A 20,326-nucleotide genomic window follows, 5' to 3' on the forward strand; every position below is an offset into this window, starting at 1 on the left:
CTTCAACCTTCTTTTCATAATTCGTAAGCCAGGAAGCTGGGAAAATCTCTTTCAACTGATCATGAGTAAGCTGGCGAGGAATAAATGTGCATTTAGGAACATCATTCTGATCCACGCAGATAAGTAAAGCATCTGGGCTAGAGGCAAGCCCTGGAAGCGGCAGATCAAAAGCATGATTCTGGATTCTGAAAGCAACCTGATAATGCAAGGTGGCTGCCATAGCACCATCTACGAGTTCAGCACCAGTAAGCTGAACCTGAGCTTGAAGCGCGAAGAAGAGATGAGCATCGCTGAAGGGGATATTGAAGTTAGGATACACAGTAACAAATATGGTACCCTTATTCAGCGTAGTCTGCACTGTAGTAATCACCGCATGCTGGTACTGTTTGAAATGAGTGTCCAGAAGACCAAGCTTGCAGGCAGTAGGAAGACCCTTCCTGCCGTGAAAAGTGATAGCGAGACGGACTGCACCAAAGTGCAAATGAGTGTAACCCTGAGCCCGCCATTCAAGGAGTTTCTCAAAAGGCAGCTGGAGCTGGACAAATTCTTCAAGTTGATTAGCCCGAATAGGAGCCTGATCAAACTTGGAAGATAATGCATACTCCTTGATGGGAACATTCTGCTTGCGCACAATTTGCTGGAATTTTGTAGAGAGTGAACCTCGATTTTTCTCGAAAAACTTACAAGGATTAGAAACTGGAATTTGGGTAGCAGGGACCTTTTCATCAGCATACTCGACTTCATACAAAAAATCAAACTTATTACCACTATAAGACGCTAAAGGAAGAGACCTAGAAGAAGAAGATGACGAAAACGAAGAACGAGCCGAACACATGTTTTAAAGGAGCAGGATATATGGCCAAGATGGGCAACCCCAGGGACTCAACTATCTTCAGAGTGCAGAGCACAGTTTGGTACAATTCTCTTTCCTTTTATCAAGAACATATTGGCTACAAGGGGGTGACCTCAACGCCTACCATCGGCTAACACGGTCAAGAAACTCACCAAGCAGTTCTTGATATCCAAAAAGGAATTTTATATCCAACTTGTTTAAGAGATACTATCAAACCAAGTGTTCTGATACAGAAGATCACGCAAAGCGCAACTGTAGAGCATACTAATCATGGCGACTGTATCCCCCTACAAATAAAAGGAGATAGACGATGCCTGCACCAAGAAGAAAGTCAAGACACCTGAAGGTAGTCCTGTCCATCACATATACCCCGCACCAAGAAAATTAGAAGGCCATGGCTCTAATACCACAAAAACCCTGAATGTTGACACGCATAACGTAAACCCTAAAATAACGTTAAAAACCCTAAGTAAGAAGATACAGACCAAGAAAACTGAAATCCAAACCCTAAATATGAAAAACAACTTCGTGTTACTGTAGCTATGGTACTGTAGCAGTATTACTGTAGCATCGTTACTATAGCGATGAGGTCACCCCCTTGTAGCCAATATGTTCTTGATAAAAGGAAAGAGAATTGTACCAAACTGTGCTCTGCACTCTGAAGATAGTTGAGTCCCTGGGGTTGCCCATCTTGGCCATATATCCTGCTCCTCCTTTAAAACATGTGTTCAGCTCATTCTTCGTTTTCGTCGTCTTCTTCTTCTAGGTCTCTTCCTTTAGCGTCTTATAGTGGTAATAAGTTTGATTTTTTGTATGAAGTCGAGTATGCTGATGAAAAGGTCCCTGCTATCCAAATTCCAGTTTCTAATCCTTATAAGCTTTTCGAAAAAAATCGAGGTTCACTCTCTACAAAATTCCAGCAAATTGTGCGCAAGCAGAATGTTCCCATCAAGGAGTATGCATTATCTTCCAAGTTTGATCAGACTCCTATTCGAGCTAATCAACTTGAAGAATTTGTCCAGCTCCAGCTGCCTTTTGAAAAACTCCCTGAACGGCGGGCTCAGGGTTACACTCATTTGCACTTTGGTGCAATCCGTCTCGCTATCACTTTTCACGGCAGGAAGGGTCTTCCTACTGCCTGCAAGCTTGGCCTTCTGGACACTCGTTTCAAACAGTACCAGCATGCGGTGATTACTACGGTGCAGACTACGCTGAATAAGGGTACTATATTTGTTACTGTGTATCCTAACTTCAATATCCCCTTCAGCGATGCTCATCTCTTCTCCGCGCTTCAAGCTCAAGTTCAGCTTACTGGTGCTGAACTTGTCGATGGTGCTATGGCAGCCACCTTGCATTATCAGGTTCCTTTCAGAATCCAGAATCATGCTCTTGATTTGCCGCTTCCAGGGCTTGCCTCTAGCCCAGATGCTTTACTCATCTGCGTGGATCAGAATGATGTTCCTAAATGCACATTTATTCCTCGCCAGCTTACTCATGATTAGTTGAAAGAGATTTTTCCAGCTTCCTGGCTTACGAATTATGAAAAGAAGGTTGAAGCTTCTGAGGTGATTTCTAATGACGTTGCCTCTTTTGTCCGACATAAGGACAAGATGGTGGAAACTAAATTTGAAACCAGCTCTCAGGTCAAGCCGGTCTTTTCTACTCCTCTCCCTGAAATCAACTGTTTCTCGACGGTTGCTCCTGTTTTCGGCCAATGGATTGAAGGTAAATATATTACTGAGGCTCCTCCCACTGGACCAGATCCAAGTGGTGTTCGCTACACGGAATGGCGTCGTTGCAACAACCTTCATATCGAATGGAATGCTTGTTCTTGTGATGAGTGCTATGATGATTGCATGGAAGATGAGTCTCCCGACTCTAATTTTTTCCAGGCTCAGCTCAAGCGTCGGTTTGAGGAAGGAGACACTGAAGTTGGTCTTCTTGGAGAATCTTCTGGCAAATTTGACTATTATGTCCTTTACCCAAAGAAAAAGCCTGTTACCGCTCCTCCTCCCACTTGTAAACCTTTACCTCCTCATCCTAAACCTCCACCACCAGCATCTCCTCCATGTACAGTTTCATGCCCTAAACCACAATCTCCTTCACCCAAGCCACCTCAATTACCTCCAAACCATTCAAAGCCTGCGTCTAAACCACCACTCATGCCATACTATCGAAAGGCCTTGTCCCATCTCCGATGTTCCCATTCTGTCTCTCAAAAGCCTCATCCAATCTCCTCTCTACCCATGGTATGCGCTTATGAGCCAGCATCTGATCCTCACTTCCCTCCTACTGATGATTTTGGTCATCCAGCAGAACGGACATGATATGTTTAGAAAATCAAAGATCCTCCTGGTTTTCAGACAGATGGTACTCCTAAACGTGTCTCGGCCACAGAAGCAGCTCTAAATTGGCAAGCTGAGAATGCCACTCAGCAGAATCGTGCGTTGCAGAAAATTTTGCATACACAGCAACAGCTCGCGGCTACTATTCAAAAACAAAGCCCAGTTGTTCCTATGTTAGAAGCCCGTATCGCTGCAATTGAAAAGGAACTGTATGTCATTGCCACAACAGTTCGTGACTCTAATCTTCTGTAAAAAGAAATGGAAAGGAAGAATTTGAAGGCTCAGCTCTATTCTCTCAAGAATCCGCCTCGCCCTGCTCCCTCTATTTTTGAAGAAAATCCATTATTCCCTAGACAAAATCCACTTCCCACTCAACCTCCATTACCACTAATGCCATCTTCAGTCCCAATAGTCCCATGGGCTACTCCTACTCCATCTTATAGCCAACCACTCCCTCAACCTCCTCAGCCCTCAGCCTCACAATCTTTTCGACCTCCTACCCCTCATAATCCACCCACTCAACCAGCCTCACACCCTTCTATCCCCTCTTCCTCTAAAGGCAAACAACCTATTGACTCAGAACATTTGTTCACCTATGATCTGATGGCCTCTTCTCTTCCCTCTGAAGATTTCATGCCTCAAGAGCCATTAAATCTTATTGCTTCCTTCCTCGAAATCAAGCATTGATCCCATCACTGGATGGAATCAGCGATGATGGTGCTTCCGATGATTCTTCTCAGTCTGACAGTTGTGATTCAGCTGTCCCAGATCAACTTATGCAGCAGCCTACTCTACAGCCTCAGGCTCCACAACCTAATCCTCATATTGATGAAGCTGCTAATGATGTTGATGAAGACAGACCTGCTCCTCCACCTCAAGCTCCTCACATGATTGCTCCAGAAAATGATCACAAGAAACTGTTTACTCTTGATGATCTTCCACCTCATGAATGGCAACAGCGACTCATGGATATTTATGCATGGATGAGAGAAGATTTGCAAGCTCCAGGTGCTACTGCACGCCATACTTGTGAAAAAGTCGTTGCAAGATTCAGTGGTAATCTTCGAGAATGGTGGAATATGCTTGGTGAATATCGCTAGCTTCAGCTCCTACAAGAAAACAACGTTGAAGCCTTTATTAGCTTCATTTATCTAGAGTTTATTGGAGATTCCACCTCCTATGCTCGCATAGCTCGTGAAGAATTCTTACAAATAAAGGTCTGCTCATTTGAAAAAGCTAATTTAGATTGACACTATGCTAAGATGTCTAAAAGATTCTATATCATTGGCGGGAAAGATGATGTCAATCTAAAGCAAGTCTATCTCAATTCCCTTCCGAATCCTCTTGGTGATGAGACTACCAAACTCCTTGAGCAGCGGAATCTTTCACTCTATGCCGCTACTCTAGGCCAGCTCCATCAGACCTCCCTACAAGCAGTCCAAAAGTTATGCAATCAGCATAAGTTTCTGAAAAAGGCAGAAAAGATGAATACTCGTCTTGGTTCAGCCTATGACAAGCCGTATCTCTCCATCAAATGCAAAGACAAACAGTCTTGTGATTGCACATTCAAAAAGAAAAAGCATCATTTTCGTAAGACTCGTTACTTCCAAGGTAATGATACACGTTCTCGACAAAGAAAGTTCAAGAAAAAGCAAATATGGAAATTTCTTAAGAAGAAACCCTTCAGATAGAAGACCACGGATCGGTGTTTCCTCTGCAACAAGAAAGGTCACTTTTCCAAGCAGTGTCCTAAACGCCATCGTTCCAAGTATGCTAAGATGATTGAACAAGCATTCGCGCTCCTGCCACACAAAGACGATGATCTCGAATCTCTTTATTCTCTTTGTGACAGTGATGATCCCTATGCAGTATTGCCAATTCTTCATTCTACTGAAGAGGTTGTGAGTCTGAATCATTCCGACTCAAGATTCTTCTGATGAAACCTCTCCAGATGAGGTTGATAGCATCTCCGAAGCAGTCCCAGTCCCACTTTCCTCCATCATGACTGCCAGTCTAACTCCCTTAGTCCAAGTTGAACTCCATCCTCGGTATTCTTTTCCAATCCCTATCATTGCACTTGTTGATACAGGTGCAGCAATTTCCATTCTAAACCCATCTATACTCCCTGACACCTCTTGGTCCTCTCATTCCCAGTTCTTCAAAGCAGCAAATGGAATAGTGTTTCATGTGGATAAAATCTCCCATCTTGGAGAGCTACAGAGTTTTAGTCCGCCAGAGGCGAACTCTTCTTAGCCGAGGAGAGTCGATGAGGACATCACTTCAGGTACACCTTTGCGTACATGTCAAATCTTTTTATTATTTCTTTATGTTTGGACACCTTATGAGTGATTTTAGTTGATTTTTCATTAAACTAAGGTCATTTTCGTCAAAATTTATAAGACGGTTGAATTGTAATTTTGAAAAGTTCTTGACGCTATAAAAAGAAGGGGGGTGAGTAACCTCTCTCCAGCTGGGTTTTTGAGGATTTTTTTTTTTTTTAAAAAAAAAAAAACAGAGAGAAAAAGCTCATTGCTTCTTCTCCCATCTTCATGTGATTTGAAAGTGACTTCCATGTGAATTGGAAGAAAGATTGGTGCGAACTAATCTTCATCAACGGAGGTACGAGGCTTCCATCTCTCCCCCCACATTCTCATCACTTCATCAACCATCGAGGTATTCTTCAAGCTCTTTGATCTTCTCCATCCCATGTCATCACCATTCTTCCGATCTTTATCCCTTATACATTTATCGATGAGCCAAACCCTAAGGACCTTTGACCTCACAAACCTAGCCCACACGTGTGACCGTACAGCTACACTCTTGTCCCTTTGGCTTTCCACTACCCTTGCATCAAAACCCTACTCTCTCTTTTACAAACCCTAACCCTAAACCTATAAATCCTAAATTTTCCTATTTCCCCATATTACCAAACCCTAAGTCTTCACATTCTTCAATTAAGCCCAAATCCTTACATTCCCTCCATCCAAAACCCTAATTCCCTTATCCTAGTACCTAAAACCTTTAACCTCTCTAGCCAATTTACCCCCCATTAACCCTAATTCCAAGTTTTCTCCAATTTCCTTAAACTCTAATTCCACCCTAGGTAGTAGTAGATCTTAACCTTTGAAATAGGCTTTACCCTATTCCATTTGGATATCCTTACATCCATTAGATCCTAGTTTCCATTATTTAATCGTCTTATAGGATGATGCTTGGTAACATAGACTAGAATTATGCATGATCTTCTCTTCAGATTTTGGTATTTGTGATGATGATAGCAGGTTTTGTGTTTTTTATTAAGTTAATTTTGCAAATTGATCTCACACAATATTTGAGTTCATGCATCGGTCCTACATCAGCGCCTGGGTGTTTCAGGCACTCCAGAGGCAAGTGTGCCTAAAGCCTTCTAACTATACTGCTAGTGATCAATGATGTTGTAGATGTGATGCCCCAATATATGGTTTCCCTGGCCAACCAGGCACACCTGCAATCCATATAATCGTTGGGTAATTACTGTCTCAGGATGTCAATCAAACATCATAACTTCAAATTTTAGGATTTACAATTTCAGGATTTCCAAGTAAAATCCAAATGGGCCCCCAGTGTTACATGTAAATCCTTGGGCCTGAAAATCAGTCACCATGTAAACAAAGAGAAAACGATGAAAGCTTTGAGGAAAATGATTCTCCTTTGTTTTTTTTTTGTATTTGAGATAACCCTGAGGGGTTGAATATATAGAGCTTTACAACGACTATACAAGGTAAAATGATAAATACAAAATCTTCTATTTATACATCGTCTATCTATAGAATCATAGAATTGGCTATACAAGGCATGTGGCCTGTCTAACATCCCCCCTCAAACTAATGCCGGTCATCGACAAGTAATAGTTTGCTAACTAGAAATGAGTAGCATGCAGAAGTGAGAGACTTTGTGAGAATGTCTGCAATCTGATTATGGGATGCGACATGTGGTAGCGAAATGAGCCGAGACTGAAACTTCTCGTGAATGAAGTGACAGTCAACTTCAATATGCTTTGTCCATTCATTGAAAAACGGATTAGAGGCAATCTGAATAGCACTCAGATTATCTACATGGAGTGGAGTAGGATTGTGTAGATGAACGCCCAAATCAGAAAGAAGTCCACGTAACCAAATAATCTCATTACAAGCAGCTGATATTGCTCTATACTCGGCTTCCGTACTTTATTTAGAAACAGTGGCCTGCTTCTTACACTTCCAAGAGATGAGAGAAGTGCCGAGAAAAACACAGTAGCCAATGATAGATCTGCGTGTGAGAGTACAACCGGCCTAGTCAGCATCTGAATGAGCACGAAGGTCCATAGAGGCCGTGGAGGAGAAGAATAAAAATCGATCCAAAGTTCCACGTAGGTACCATAAGATGCGCAATACTGCAGTCATAAAAAGAGTCCGAGGAGCAGAAACAAATTGGCTGACAACTTGGACCGCATAGGCAATATCAGGGCGAGTCATGGTTAAGTAAACCAGACTCCCAACCAAACGGCGGTATAATGTGGGGTCCGCAAGGAGTTCACCATTGTCACGGCCATATTGAACGTTAAGTTCCGAGGGAATGAACTGTCTTCTGATCCGTTAATGAGGCCAATGTGAGAAGATCCTTGGTATATTTACGCTGGCTGAACAGGATTCCACATATAGAACACGATAATTTAAGACCAAGAAAGTATGTCAGATGTCTCAGGTCCTTCTTCTTGAAGGATGACTTCAGAACTTCCTTTAATGTTGAAATATCAGTATCATCGCTACCAGTCAGAAGTAGGTCATCAACATATATGAGAACAATGACGATTCCACACTCAATGGTGCACAAGAATAAGGATGGATCATGACCACTTTGAGTAAAGCCAACTCCTGTAACAACATCATGAAATCGTTGGAACCATGCCCGAGGGGCCTGTTTGAGGCCGTATAGAGCTTTCTTTAGGCGACAAACCTTATTGGCAGGGATTAAAGATCCAGGAGGAGGTTTCAAATATACTGTTTCTTGGAGGTCTTCATGAAGAAAAGCATTTTTCACGTCCATCTGAGTGGCCAAGAGCGAATTGATGATACTGCCAAAAGAGTGCAAACAGTTTTCATTTTGGCCACAGGATCGAATGTCTCATTATAATCAATGTCGTGTTCCTGTTTGTATCCCTGAGCGACAAGCCGATCTTTTGTATCGATCTAATGATCCGTTAGACTTGAGCTTCACAGAATAAATCCATTTACTGCCAATTAATTGTTGGTCAGTAGGCCGAGTAACAATGTCTCACGTATGGTTATCATCCAATGCTGCAAGTTCTTCTGCCATAGCCTTCTTCCAACAATCATGACTGACTGCCTGATGATATGAAGTAAGAATAGATACAGTATCCAGGGTAGTATTCATGGCAGACATAGAGTATATCAAGCGATCAGGCTGTCGATGTACACCTGAAACGACGTACCAAAATAAGATCTGGATCGATAAAGGGTACAGTAGAGAGAGTAGTAGGTGATGGATCTGTACGTGGTTGTCATGAATAAACCTGCAATGGACAAGGAGGTGTACTCGTGGCAACCGGAATTTCAGGAAAAATAATAAGACCAGGAGAGTCTAGTGTGGGCAAAGGAGGAACAGATGAATGGAAGGCAATACGCTCAAGAAAAACGACATATCGTGATACCCGTACACGAAGAGAGACCGGATCATAGCAACGAAAACCCATCTAAGTTTCTCCAAATCCCAAGTGCATACATTTTATTGATTTTGGAGAAAGTTTGTTACGTTCACGTGATGCCAGATGAACATAACATACATAACCAAAAATATGAAATGTGGAATATGTAGGAAGCGAACCAGTGAGAACAAAGTAGGGAGATTTACTATTCAGGACTGTGGTTGGCAACCGATTAATCAAGTAGACTGAATGCATCATAGCTTCCGCTCAGAAGGAACGAGGAACACTCATAGTTATCATTAAGGTATTGGCGGTTTCAACAATATGGCGATTTTTTCGATCAGCCACCCCATTCTGTTGTGGAATATTAGAACATGTGGTCTGATGAGTAATCCCATGGCCCTGAAGATATGTACGGAAACTTGTGGAGAGACACTCTCCCCCTGAGTCAGAGTGGAGAGTTTGAATTTTTACTCGAAATTGAGTGTCAACCATAGAATGAAATATTTTGAATTTTTCAAAAACCCGTGACTTAGAGTGCAGAAAGTAAATCCAAGTGTAACGTGTGAAATCATCAATGAATATAACATAATATCGTAGTCCAGAGAGAGACATAATTGGTAAAAGGCCCCAAACATCCATATGCACTAGTTCAAACATAGATGATGATTTTGTAGTACTTAGAGGAAAGGGAATACACTTTTTGAAAAGCAACAGGAAGAACAAGAATAATCCAAATTGTTTTTATTAAGAGAAATATTCCCTAATATGCCAGAAGAAAAGATCTGAATCAAAAGATCAGAATGTGGATGACCCAGGCGAAAGTGCCAGAGTTTCCACATTTTATTTGCCGAACAAATATCCGAGGAAGATGGAGAGAAGAAACGAGCTGCAATAACGGATGGGTGAAAGTCCAACACGTACAAACATCCATGCTGCCTACCCTTCCCACGTACCCTCCCCGATGCCAAATCCTGCACAAAATAACAATTTAGAAGAAATATGACTAAGTCGTTATTGAATGTAAGTTGACCAACAGAAATTAAATTTGAGGAGAGTTTAGGGACATGAAACATATCACGAAGGGTAAACTGACGATGGTCAAAAGGAGAGAAAGTTAATGAACCGACGGACTGAATGGGTAGTTTAGTGTCATCCGCAGTAGAAATAGCCTGACTTCCAGTGTATGGACGAATATCGCGAAGATGTGATACATCACCAGTCATATGATTGGAAGCACCTAAATCGAAGAACCATGAAGAAGATGAGGCTATACCTGACATACCGACCGTAGAAAGGATCTGCACGATTTGCTGGAGCATCACATGAGTCAAGTTGAGGAAAGACCTTCAACAGAACCAGTGGAAACAATATCACTAACAGAAGGCGCGGAAGTAGTCGGAGAAGTAGCAGAAAGAGCACGACCACGACCACGACCTCGACCACCACGTCCACGGCCGAATGAGGATGCATAGGCACGTGAACGACAGTCCTAAATTCCATGACCAGTCTTTCAACAATAAGCACACCAATCTTTACACTGAGCGACGACATGTCCCACTTTGTTATAGCCGCGACAAGTTAAAAGAGTGGAACCACGGTTTGGTGCAGAGGAGGATACAGCAAGTGTCAAGTCAGATGGTCCCTGAGATGTCCCCTGAGAGATGATCAGCAGTTGTTGTTCCTCGGCTAATAAATCATTAATAACCGAATTCATTGAAGGAGTTGAGCTACGGTTCAGGAGAGCAGACCTGCAATGCTCAAATTCCGGACGCAGTTTCATAAGAAACTGTCTAACTTGCGCACTCTCGCGCATTGTGTGGAATATTTTAAAGTCAATTGAGAATTCTGGATCCATCATAGCCATCTCTGTCCAAATTGTAATCATTGTAGAGTAGAAAGTTTGAATACTTTTGTCACCCTGAGTAAGGTGAACCAAATCTTGTTCCAGGTGATATAACCTAGCCGTATTACTCTATTGATATATTGTCTGGAGATGCTCCCGCATAGCCTTAGCAGTGCGATGTGGCGTGAGGGCAATAGCTATTGATCGATCGACCGAATCGAGAATCCAGGTAATAATCCGTCCATTTTTCATTTCCCAATCAGCCACTTTGTCGGCATCAGTGGAAGCAGGGACAGTAACAGATCCATCAATTAGTCCCCACAAACCACGACCCTTGAGAAAACTCTGAAAGTGAATGGCCCATAGATTGTAGTTGGTGCCATCGAAACTACATCAAGGGGCCTCTGTACAAGAGTCTTTATCCATAGATAGGAAGAGATAAGAACTATGCGAAAGAAGAAAGTACCTTACAGCCACAAATTAGAACAGCAACCAGCAAGAGACAGCAGTAGATCAGAACAGCAGACAGCAACACATCAATCAGACAGAGATAGCAGGACGTGCAGCAGTAGGTGCTTAGGGAGGGATCGAATGCGCAGGGATGTGCGCAGGTGTTGCAGGAGGGAGCGAATGCGCAGGGGTGTGCGCAGGGGATGTGCACAGGGGTGTACACAGGATCGTCCGCAGGTGCGTGCGAACAGGCCTGGGGGAGTGCGGACGTGCCTAGGGATGGCCATATGAGGGTAGCTGACGCAGCAGGATAGCAGGGCAAGGCCAGATCTGACAGGGGAGGGCCGGATCTGACAGGGGAGGAGCCGGATCTGACGACAGTGGTGCCGGTGATGAAGGCAATGCCGGATTAGGATTGGTATCACTCTGATACCATGTAAACAAAGAGAAAACGATGAAGGCTTTGAGGAAAATGATTCTCCTTTGTTTTTCTGTGTATTTGAGACAACCCTGAAGGGTTGAATATATAGAGCTTTACAACGACTATACAAGGTAAAATGATAAATACAAAATCTTCTATTTATACATCTTCTATCTATAGAATTATAGAATCGGCTATACAAGGCATGTGGCCTATCTAACACACCAAGCACATTAAAAAAAAAAAATGCTCAGAGACTCGGAGACTGTTGACCAATTTGGAATTGGGTGAGTTGCCTCATTCCAGTCTAGCCTAAGCTGGTGAAGTGACTAGGCCTCTTGCAACAAGAGGAATTGTACAATCCTTGAGTTGAGGATGTGTACACTATGTTTGGTTTTCACTTTGTAAAGTGTGGCCCATGGTTCAATGGTCAAGACCATTGGTTTGTATGGTTCCACTGTGGGTAGACTGTGCCCGAAATCTCAAGATTGACATCCTAACCACCAATCCTCGACCTTTCTTCAGTTGAATGTTGATCAGTACTGTTTTTTTTTTTTTTTAAATTTCCACTTCAAAACTGTCCAGTTGCAGGCAACGAATTGGAAATGTAGGATTGTCCAAGCAAGAAGAATTCTGGGCAAAATCATCCACAGTGGGGCCCAACAAACCAATGGTCTGGACTGGATTACTGAATCATGACCATTTAAACAGAAAGCCTGAATACTGTGTACATCATTGAGTCAAGGAGCATATAACAGGTCAATCCAGACTTGAAAAACAAAAAGACTTATTTCCTAGATGATTCCTAGGTTCCAATGTTGGTATTAAATATATGATGACCAAGTACAGACTGCCAAAAGCCTCAAAATGCATGGACAATTATGAAGTAGATAAACGGACAGATACCTGATCAAAATGGAGATACATGTGAGTGAAGAAGAAGATGAAGAGAAGGACCCTTGCAACCTGAAGTCATAGATTGTCCACAGGGTAACAGATCTTGTCAGAAAAAAGGTCAACTAAACAAAGACTAAAGGAAATTACATGACCGATCTCAAGCTTAAATGATATTGATCAGAATAATGAAGGTGTGGATAAAAACATGCTAACCCCACATGCACGAGTGGGAAAAGGGGGTGCCAGCATGACTGTTAATTGGTTGTGTATGTGGTCAACCATGCTGAAAAAGGATGCCTGTATTTGGATATATGGGTCCCGCTGCCAACGTGGACCAATCAAGACGTACAGGTGCCTTCCTTCCATGCCTATAAAATTTCTCTAAATTGTTGAAATAATATAATAACTGTCGGAGCAATGTTTAAAACTAGATCCATTTAGAACTTGGTCAAGTAAGAGCTATCGAGGCCAAATTTCGATCAGTTATTCATTGACACATATCAACCTGTAAAGTGGACTGATTTCTGACTTGGTGAGTTTTAAGCATTGCCCACAATGATGGATTGTTTACAACGAAACAATCCATGACTATCCATCAACTACATGAATTTATCTGTAATGCATTGCATAATAACTCATAACACAATATAAGCAACACAATGGGATGCATCATGCAGTACATGTGCAAGACCGTGTGATGAGTATAGAGTCCCAAGCCAAAATTCACATAAGAAGTATCAAATAAAAAACACGAAATAGTTTCACTGTACCAGCCACCCAACGAACAATGCAATCCCATTGTAGACATAAAGCTTAGAACTTTTTTGTCCAGCAACATCCAAATACCTGCAGATTTTATTTTTTTTTTTGGTAAACAAGCCAACCTAAACTGTCACGAAAGTAAAATGAATAAAAGTTTTAGGGATCCGAACTCACCATCTTAAATTTACAAAGGGAGTTGTGATTTCAGTGAATAAAACCATCAGTATGTAAATTTGTGCTTGGCCGCTCATGAGTGCGAGGAGGATCGAATACATGGAGAGGCCATGATGTACAACCTAAACAGAGAAGCACATCCAATTATCCTCCAATGATAAACGATTTTTCAAAAACAATGACTCATACCAGAAATTGGTTTCTTGATTTCTGAATTGGATTCAGATGTGTCACTGTAAATTTTTCAATCACCAGATCATCTTTTATTTAATATTCTCCACACTCGAAGCCTCACCAAACTGACTGGAATTACTAACTGAAACTATTTTAAAAACATTTTGATGGACTGCAGACTCTGACAAGTTATGGATGGGATCCAAGTATAAGCTCCAAACTCAAGATTTTTAAAAACCTGAAAAATCAATCATCAACTGGGTCAATTTTCATAACATTGGTGAATTCTTCATTGTCTGCTGAGTCAAACATTTCGTTTTCTTTTATGGTAATTCTTGGCTGATGTGAACTTGGGAGTTTGAGATAGATTTAAGACAGATTTCTGGGTTGAGTGCAAGTTAGTCAACATTATAATAAATAATTTATTTTAAAAAAAAAAAAACACATTTATCAAAAAAGAGGAAAAAGACTGAATGAAAATGAGCTGCTGATTTCTCAAAAAAACAGGGTGCTGGATCTGGTACTGATAGCCTGCAGAAACTGAATCAACTCTGCCGAGATCCAAGTCATTCAAGGACTTCTAAGAAAATTGGTTATAATTGTTGGAAATATAAACAGAATTTTAAAAAAAAATTAAATTAAATTAAATGATGGGAAGGAAAAGTAGGGCGAAGGTTTGTCTTTTTGTGTCGAGTTTCCTTTGTCCCTCATCGGATAGGTAGAGACTCTTTTAAGCCCTTACATATAGACCTTGTCCCTTAGATTTGTTAAGTAAACATAAGAGAGGGAACTATGTAGGGACCTTGGAAATTTTCTTTGCCACGCACGCGCACCCCGAACTGAGCCAAGCTTGTGCTAGGTCAGCCTGTGGCCATGGCTGTGCCCAGAGGGTGTGGTGCATGTGTGACTGTTATCTCACATGTCCTTGGTTGTGCCATGCCATCCCATGCATAGCCATCTCCATTGGCCGCATGTTCTGTTTGAATAATTCAACCAAGTAGTTGAATTCAACTGCTCCCGCCAATGGAAGGAGTTAGAGAGCTCCAGATTTCATTTTCGGAAAAGGAAAAAAATTAAAATAAATAAAAAGAATAGCAGGCACTTAAATTTTTCTCTGTTTTTCAGTTGATAACCCTTTTTGCTGGGCAAATCCAGATATTGTAAGTCTTTGTTCGTTGGGGTCCAAATCGAGCATGCACCTCATCTGAGCCATTGATCGTGTGGAGCTATTGTATCCCTAAGACACACACCAAAAAAAAAAAAACAAAGAAAAGAAACTGTGACCTTGTGCATCATTAGACCTCCCTCTAGATCTACAATTGGGAGCTAATTTATCTTTTAGAAAACACTATTAACATGCCTCAGCTCTTTAATTCTTAGGTTTCTTGCCATTATTCATATTTATTCTTTCTATTTTTATTGTGCTATCTCTTGATTATATATTCCAGCAAATTTCATTTACATTACTTATGCAGCCTATCTCTTAATTCTCATACAACAATAATAACCTCAAATTGTTATGGTGTCCAACAAACAATGACTCGTTTTTCTTTCTTTTTTTTCTTTTTGTTTTTTCTTTTTTTTTTTCTTTTTTTGGAAAAGATAAATACTTACATACTCTTTTCCACCTAAAGCTGGAAAACACCAAAGGATCATTCCCAAGTCTGCAAGAAAATAACCAATTGAGACCTGCATGAAGTACAGAAAACATCCAAGTAATTCTTAGTTCTGTAAGAAGCAAATGACTTCTGCAATTATCTTTTCCACACACAATCTTTTGCTATTTCATGAAACTGAAAAGGAGGAAGATGAAAGCATGAAAATTTTGATCTGATACAAAGATACTTATTTGGCATGCACAAAACATAACCAGCAGACAATCTAATACAATATAAATTGATTTACTACCACACGTCAAGAAAATAGAACTACACAAAGTTATGTGCCCATGCAACCATTATTTCCAAACTGTTTGTTATGAATCTGTGGCTCACAAGTCCAACTGTTTATAATCAGTCAATGACAAATTGCCATTGGATAGACAAAGGTAGTTTATTGACTAAGAAGACCACATATAAAGCCAAGAAATGCAAAAAAGGACCCTAACGAGATTCTAATGAATGCTAGGGAATGATAAAGGTTAACACAAGATGGGTTTTTTCAGTCTTGGTGCATAAAACACTAATGAGCTGAAGAAGTGGCACTCCAAGAAGGATTGCCCATCTTTATCTTCTTACGAATTCATAACACCATTTTGTGGGGGTAATTGGGGGAGCCCACAAATTTCCATACGAAAATGTAGATAAACCCAATAATGGGTTTAGGACCATTCTGTGACAAAAGAACCCATAATTATAGGTTTTCTAGCAATAACTTACCCCCAATATGGTGTTGGATAGAGTAGAATGTCTATTTATAACCAATTCATCATGACCGTCATCCCGAAAAAGATCTGACAACACTACGAGGTAGAAAGAGATAGCTGCAGCGAGAAGTGCATGGAATGTAGAGAAGCCCCTGAATTGCAAAATTTATCAAATTCATTTTACCCTTGAAAGCAACTGAATATAATCAAAAGAAGAGAAATACTATACACGCAGAATATAAAATTACCGATTGTTCCACTCGACTTGTTGTTCTTTTCGTAGCTTGGTATAGCCTTTGAAGTATGACAAGCTAATCCTGCCTGTAACTTCATAGACCTTTAAAAACAAAACCAGATAACTAAATTAGAAATACATAAAACACCAAAATATCACATTAACAATGCTCAGGTTGTTAAAACTTAAAACATGTCTGGCATAATTGATCAGAATACCATCTTTCTGCCTCAGAATTTTGAGCACTCATCAAGAAGGTATTAGGGGTGTCAACGGAGCCACATTAGGGCCAGGCCAAGCTCTGTCCACCCAGCCCGCATTGTTCAACACAGGACCGAGTGAAAATAGTCCAGCCCAAAATTTTATGCCAGGCTAGAGCCTAAGCCCAATGGTTGGTCCAGTTGGGGGAGATAAGGGGTGAGGGTTGGAGCAATGAGTTGACAACTAAGCTATTAAAGCAGTTAAGCCAGTTAGAAAAACTATTTAAGAAGCTAGTTAGAGCAGCTCTAAAGCCAGCAAACCAGTAAAGAAAGTAGAAAACAAGCAAACCCATGCTAAGGAAAGCAGCAAGCTGGAAAGCTAGTAAGCAAGTTGAGTATGGGGTGTAATCCATGTTGGAAAGCGTGGAAACACCCAGAGATGAATCAAGCAAAGTATTCGCAATCGCACAACCAAGTCCAAAAAAGAACAATCCGAATTTTACGTGGAAAAACCCTTGGGGGAAAAAACCACGGCACAAAGCGACGAGTAATGTACTATGAAAGCAGAAATTACAAGAGATAAGAATCTTACCGATTCAAACAAGCCTTGAATCTACTTCACAAGCCTAACTATGCCCTTGAACCCTCAAGAGCGAATTAGAAAGCCCTAGAGCACCTTTTTCATCCCCTAATCTCAATTACACCCGATATATATACTATCACAACCGGGATTGGAAACAAATTCCGCACTTACCCAATTCTGCGCACATCTTCGATGGGATTCAATGGCATCGACCTCCCATCGAGGATCTATTAATGGCATACATGGATTTTCCAGATTTTTCTGATGACATCGAGCACCTGTCAATGGCATCGACAAACCTTGCTATTGACAAATTTAAGACATCAACAACAATCTCCACCATGTCTTCAGTATTTATTCATCATAGCTCCTTATCAATCACCATCTCTGATTTAGCCTTCCATCATAGCTCCATCATCGCTTCTCGTGCACACTCCGTCTTCCATTTATGCCTTCACCAAACCCAGAGAAGTTGCACAGAACTTGAACTTCTCTATGGGAACCACCTTCGTAAGCATGTCAACTGGATTCATGATTGTGTGAATCTTCTCTAGAGTCATGCATCCTCCCTCGAGCACCTGTCGGATAAAATGATGACGGACATCAATATGTTTAGTACGTGACTGATAAATAAAATTCTTAGCCAAATTGATCGCGCTTCTGTTGTCACAATTGACTGGCACGACCTCCTGCTAAAGCCTCAACTGATTTATTATTCCTCTCAACCAAACACCTTCCTCGAATGCTTCTATCACTGTCATATACTCAACTTCAGTTGTAGAAAGAGTCACCAATGATTGAAGCTTCCACATCCAATTGATCGCTCCACCCGCTTGCACAAACGAGTAAACGAAAGTCGACCTTCTATTATCCACAATGCCCACGTAATCAACATACACATAGCCTACTAACTTGTCCCCTGATTTTTCAAATGATAAGACGTAGTCCTGCGTACCTCGAATATACTGAAGTAGCAATTTCACTACCTCCTAATGTTGTTTGCCATGGTTAGACACGTATCTACTAACAAAACTCACCGCATGTGAAATATTTGGTCTTGTACAAACTATGGCATACATCAAGCTGCTAACTGCGCTCGAATAAGGCACACGAGACAACTTGTTTTTCTTCATCTGTTTTAGGACAATTTTCAGAAGAAAGCTTAAAATGAGCCACGTAGAGAATACTGACCGGCTTTGCCTTGTCCATCCCGTACTTTTTCAATACCTTCTCAAGGTATTCAGCCTGAGATAATTATAGCCTGCTCCTCTTCTGTGTCTGTGTATGTCAATGCCGAGAACCCTCTTTGTAGCCCCCAAATCTTTCATCTCAAATGTCAATGATAACTGAGTCTTCAGTATGTCGATCTCAGACATGCTATGACTAGTGATAAGCATGTCATCAACATACAATACCAAAATAATGAACTTTCCATCATTCAGTGTCTTATAATAGACACAATGATCTTAGTCACTTTTGGTAAACTTCTTACTCACCGTAAAAGAATCAAATTTCTCGTACCACTGCCTAAGCGACCATTTCAGGCTGTACAACAACCTCTTCAACCTGCAAACCTTGCTTTTTGCCCCTTGTATTTCGAAACATTCTAGTTGCTTCATGTAAATTTGTTCTTCCAATTCCTCAAGCAAGAAGGCAGTCTTCGCATCCATCTGTTCCAGCTTGAGATTGTATTGGGCAACCAGCGCCAATACGAATCTAATAGATAATTACTTCACCACTGGTGTGAATATCTCAGTGAAGTCGACACCTTCTCTCTAAGCATATCCCTTCGCTACCAACCTTTCCTTATATACCTATCCCATTTCTTCTTAAAAATCCACTTGCACCCGATCGCTTTTCGACCGACGAGAAGCTCCACCGGCTCCCATGTCTCATTCTTGTACAAAGAGTTAATCTCATCATGTATCACTGGTTTCCACTTTTCGGCATCTGGCTCATCAAGAGCCTCCTGAAAAGTAGATGGATTTCTCTCATCCATAATGAGGGCAAATGCAACATTCAAGTCATCCATGTATCTCGCCAGTAATCTATGATCCCTTGGAGGATTCATTCCCACAAGGGGCTGCTCAACTTGCTCCTGTACCTGTGTCTGCATCTCAGTATCAGCCCATGCCTCATCTCTGTCTATCAGAACGTCCACAACCAACCTTTCAACTTCCTTGTGCTCATCCTTACGGAACAAGGATCCCTCGTCGAATTTGCATCACGGCTAAAGATGATTTTCCATGTGACCTGGTCATATAGCCTATACCCAAAGTGTTCCGTAACAGCCACCACCGTTACCTTTACGATACAAGGCATAACGGCTGTTACAACCCCGTAACGGCCGTTATGGTCTCTCTTTTTTTAATTTTTTTTATTTATTTAAAAAAAAAAAAACCCGAAAAACCTATATCTGCCCCGTACTGTTGATTAAAAAGTATGAAAAACCTATATGTCCCATAATAGACCATTACGGGGCTATTATAGCCTTTAGAGGAGATGTAACGTGATGTTAATGGCAATTACAGGTCATTTTTTTCCATAACGACTATTACAACTATTACGACCCCGTAACATGTAATGGTTGCCACTATTACCTTTACGTAATGGCCTTTACGGCACACCATGCCTATGAAAACAAAGAGAAGACAATCCTCCTTTGGTTTCTTGTATTAGAGACAACCCTAAAGGGTTGAATATATAGAGATCTACAGTCATCTATACAAGGTAAATGATAAAAACAAAATCATCTATCTATGAAAATTAGCTATATATCATCTATCTATGGAAATTAGCTATACATCATCCATCTATGGAAAGTAGCTATACAAGGCATGTGGCATGTCTAACATGCCCTCTCAAACTAATGCTAGTCATCGGCAAGTAATAATTTGCCAACTAGAAATGACTGATGTGCAGAAATGAGGGACTTCGTGAGAATGTCTACAATCTGATCATAGGATGCAATGCAACATGTGGAAGAGAAATGAGCCCAGACTGAAACTTCTCTCAGATGAAGTGACAGTCAACTTTAATATGCTTTGTCCGTTCATGGAAAACAGGGTTAGAAGCAATCTGAATGGCACTTAGATTATCTACATTGAGTGAAGTATGATTCCGTAGATGAATGCCCAAGTCGAAAAGAAGTCCACGTAACCAGACAAGCTCACTACAAGCAGCTGACATGATATACCTTATTGGCAAGGATTAAAGAGTCAGGAGGAGGTTTCAAATATACTGTTTCTTGGAGGTCTTCATGAAGAAAAGCATTTTTCACATCCATCTAAGCGAGTGGCCAAGAACAAACGGATGATATTGCCAGAAGAGTACAAACA

The 20,326-nt window shown here is 41.1% G+C and overlaps 1 protein-coding gene across 7 annotated transcripts in view; it reads right to left on the reverse strand.

Annotated features, from left to right (window-relative positions):
• LOC131223733 (uncharacterized) overlaps positions 1–20,326 on the reverse strand; it is a 70,752-nt gene that overhangs the window by 35,922 nt on the left and 14,504 nt on the right. For 6 of the 7 annotated variants that reach the window (XM_058219221.1, XM_058219219.1, XM_058219222.1 and 3 more), the window contains 6 exons: positions 16,219–16,307; positions 15,984–16,122; positions 15,220–15,294; positions 13,432–13,553; positions 13,266–13,341; positions 12,505–12,564 (listed from right to left, as the gene is read on the reverse strand). In XM_058219221.1, the coding sequence (XP_058075204.1) occupies positions 12,505–12,564; positions 13,266–13,341; positions 13,432–13,553; positions 15,220–15,294; positions 15,984–16,122; positions 16,219–16,307 (561 nt within the window). The remainder of the gene's footprint in view (positions 1–12,504; positions 12,565–13,265; positions 13,342–13,431; positions 13,554–15,219; positions 15,295–15,983; positions 16,123–16,218; positions 16,308–20,326) is intronic. The other variant, XM_058219223.1, reaches the window with a different exon arrangement.

The sequence above is a fragment of the Magnolia sinica genome, chromosome 13, assembly GCF_029962835.1.
Source record: "Magnolia sinica isolate HGM2019 chromosome 13, MsV1, whole genome shotgun sequence".
Classification (NCBI taxonomy): Eukaryota; Viridiplantae; Streptophyta; class Magnoliopsida; order Magnoliales; family Magnoliaceae; genus Magnolia; species Magnolia sinica.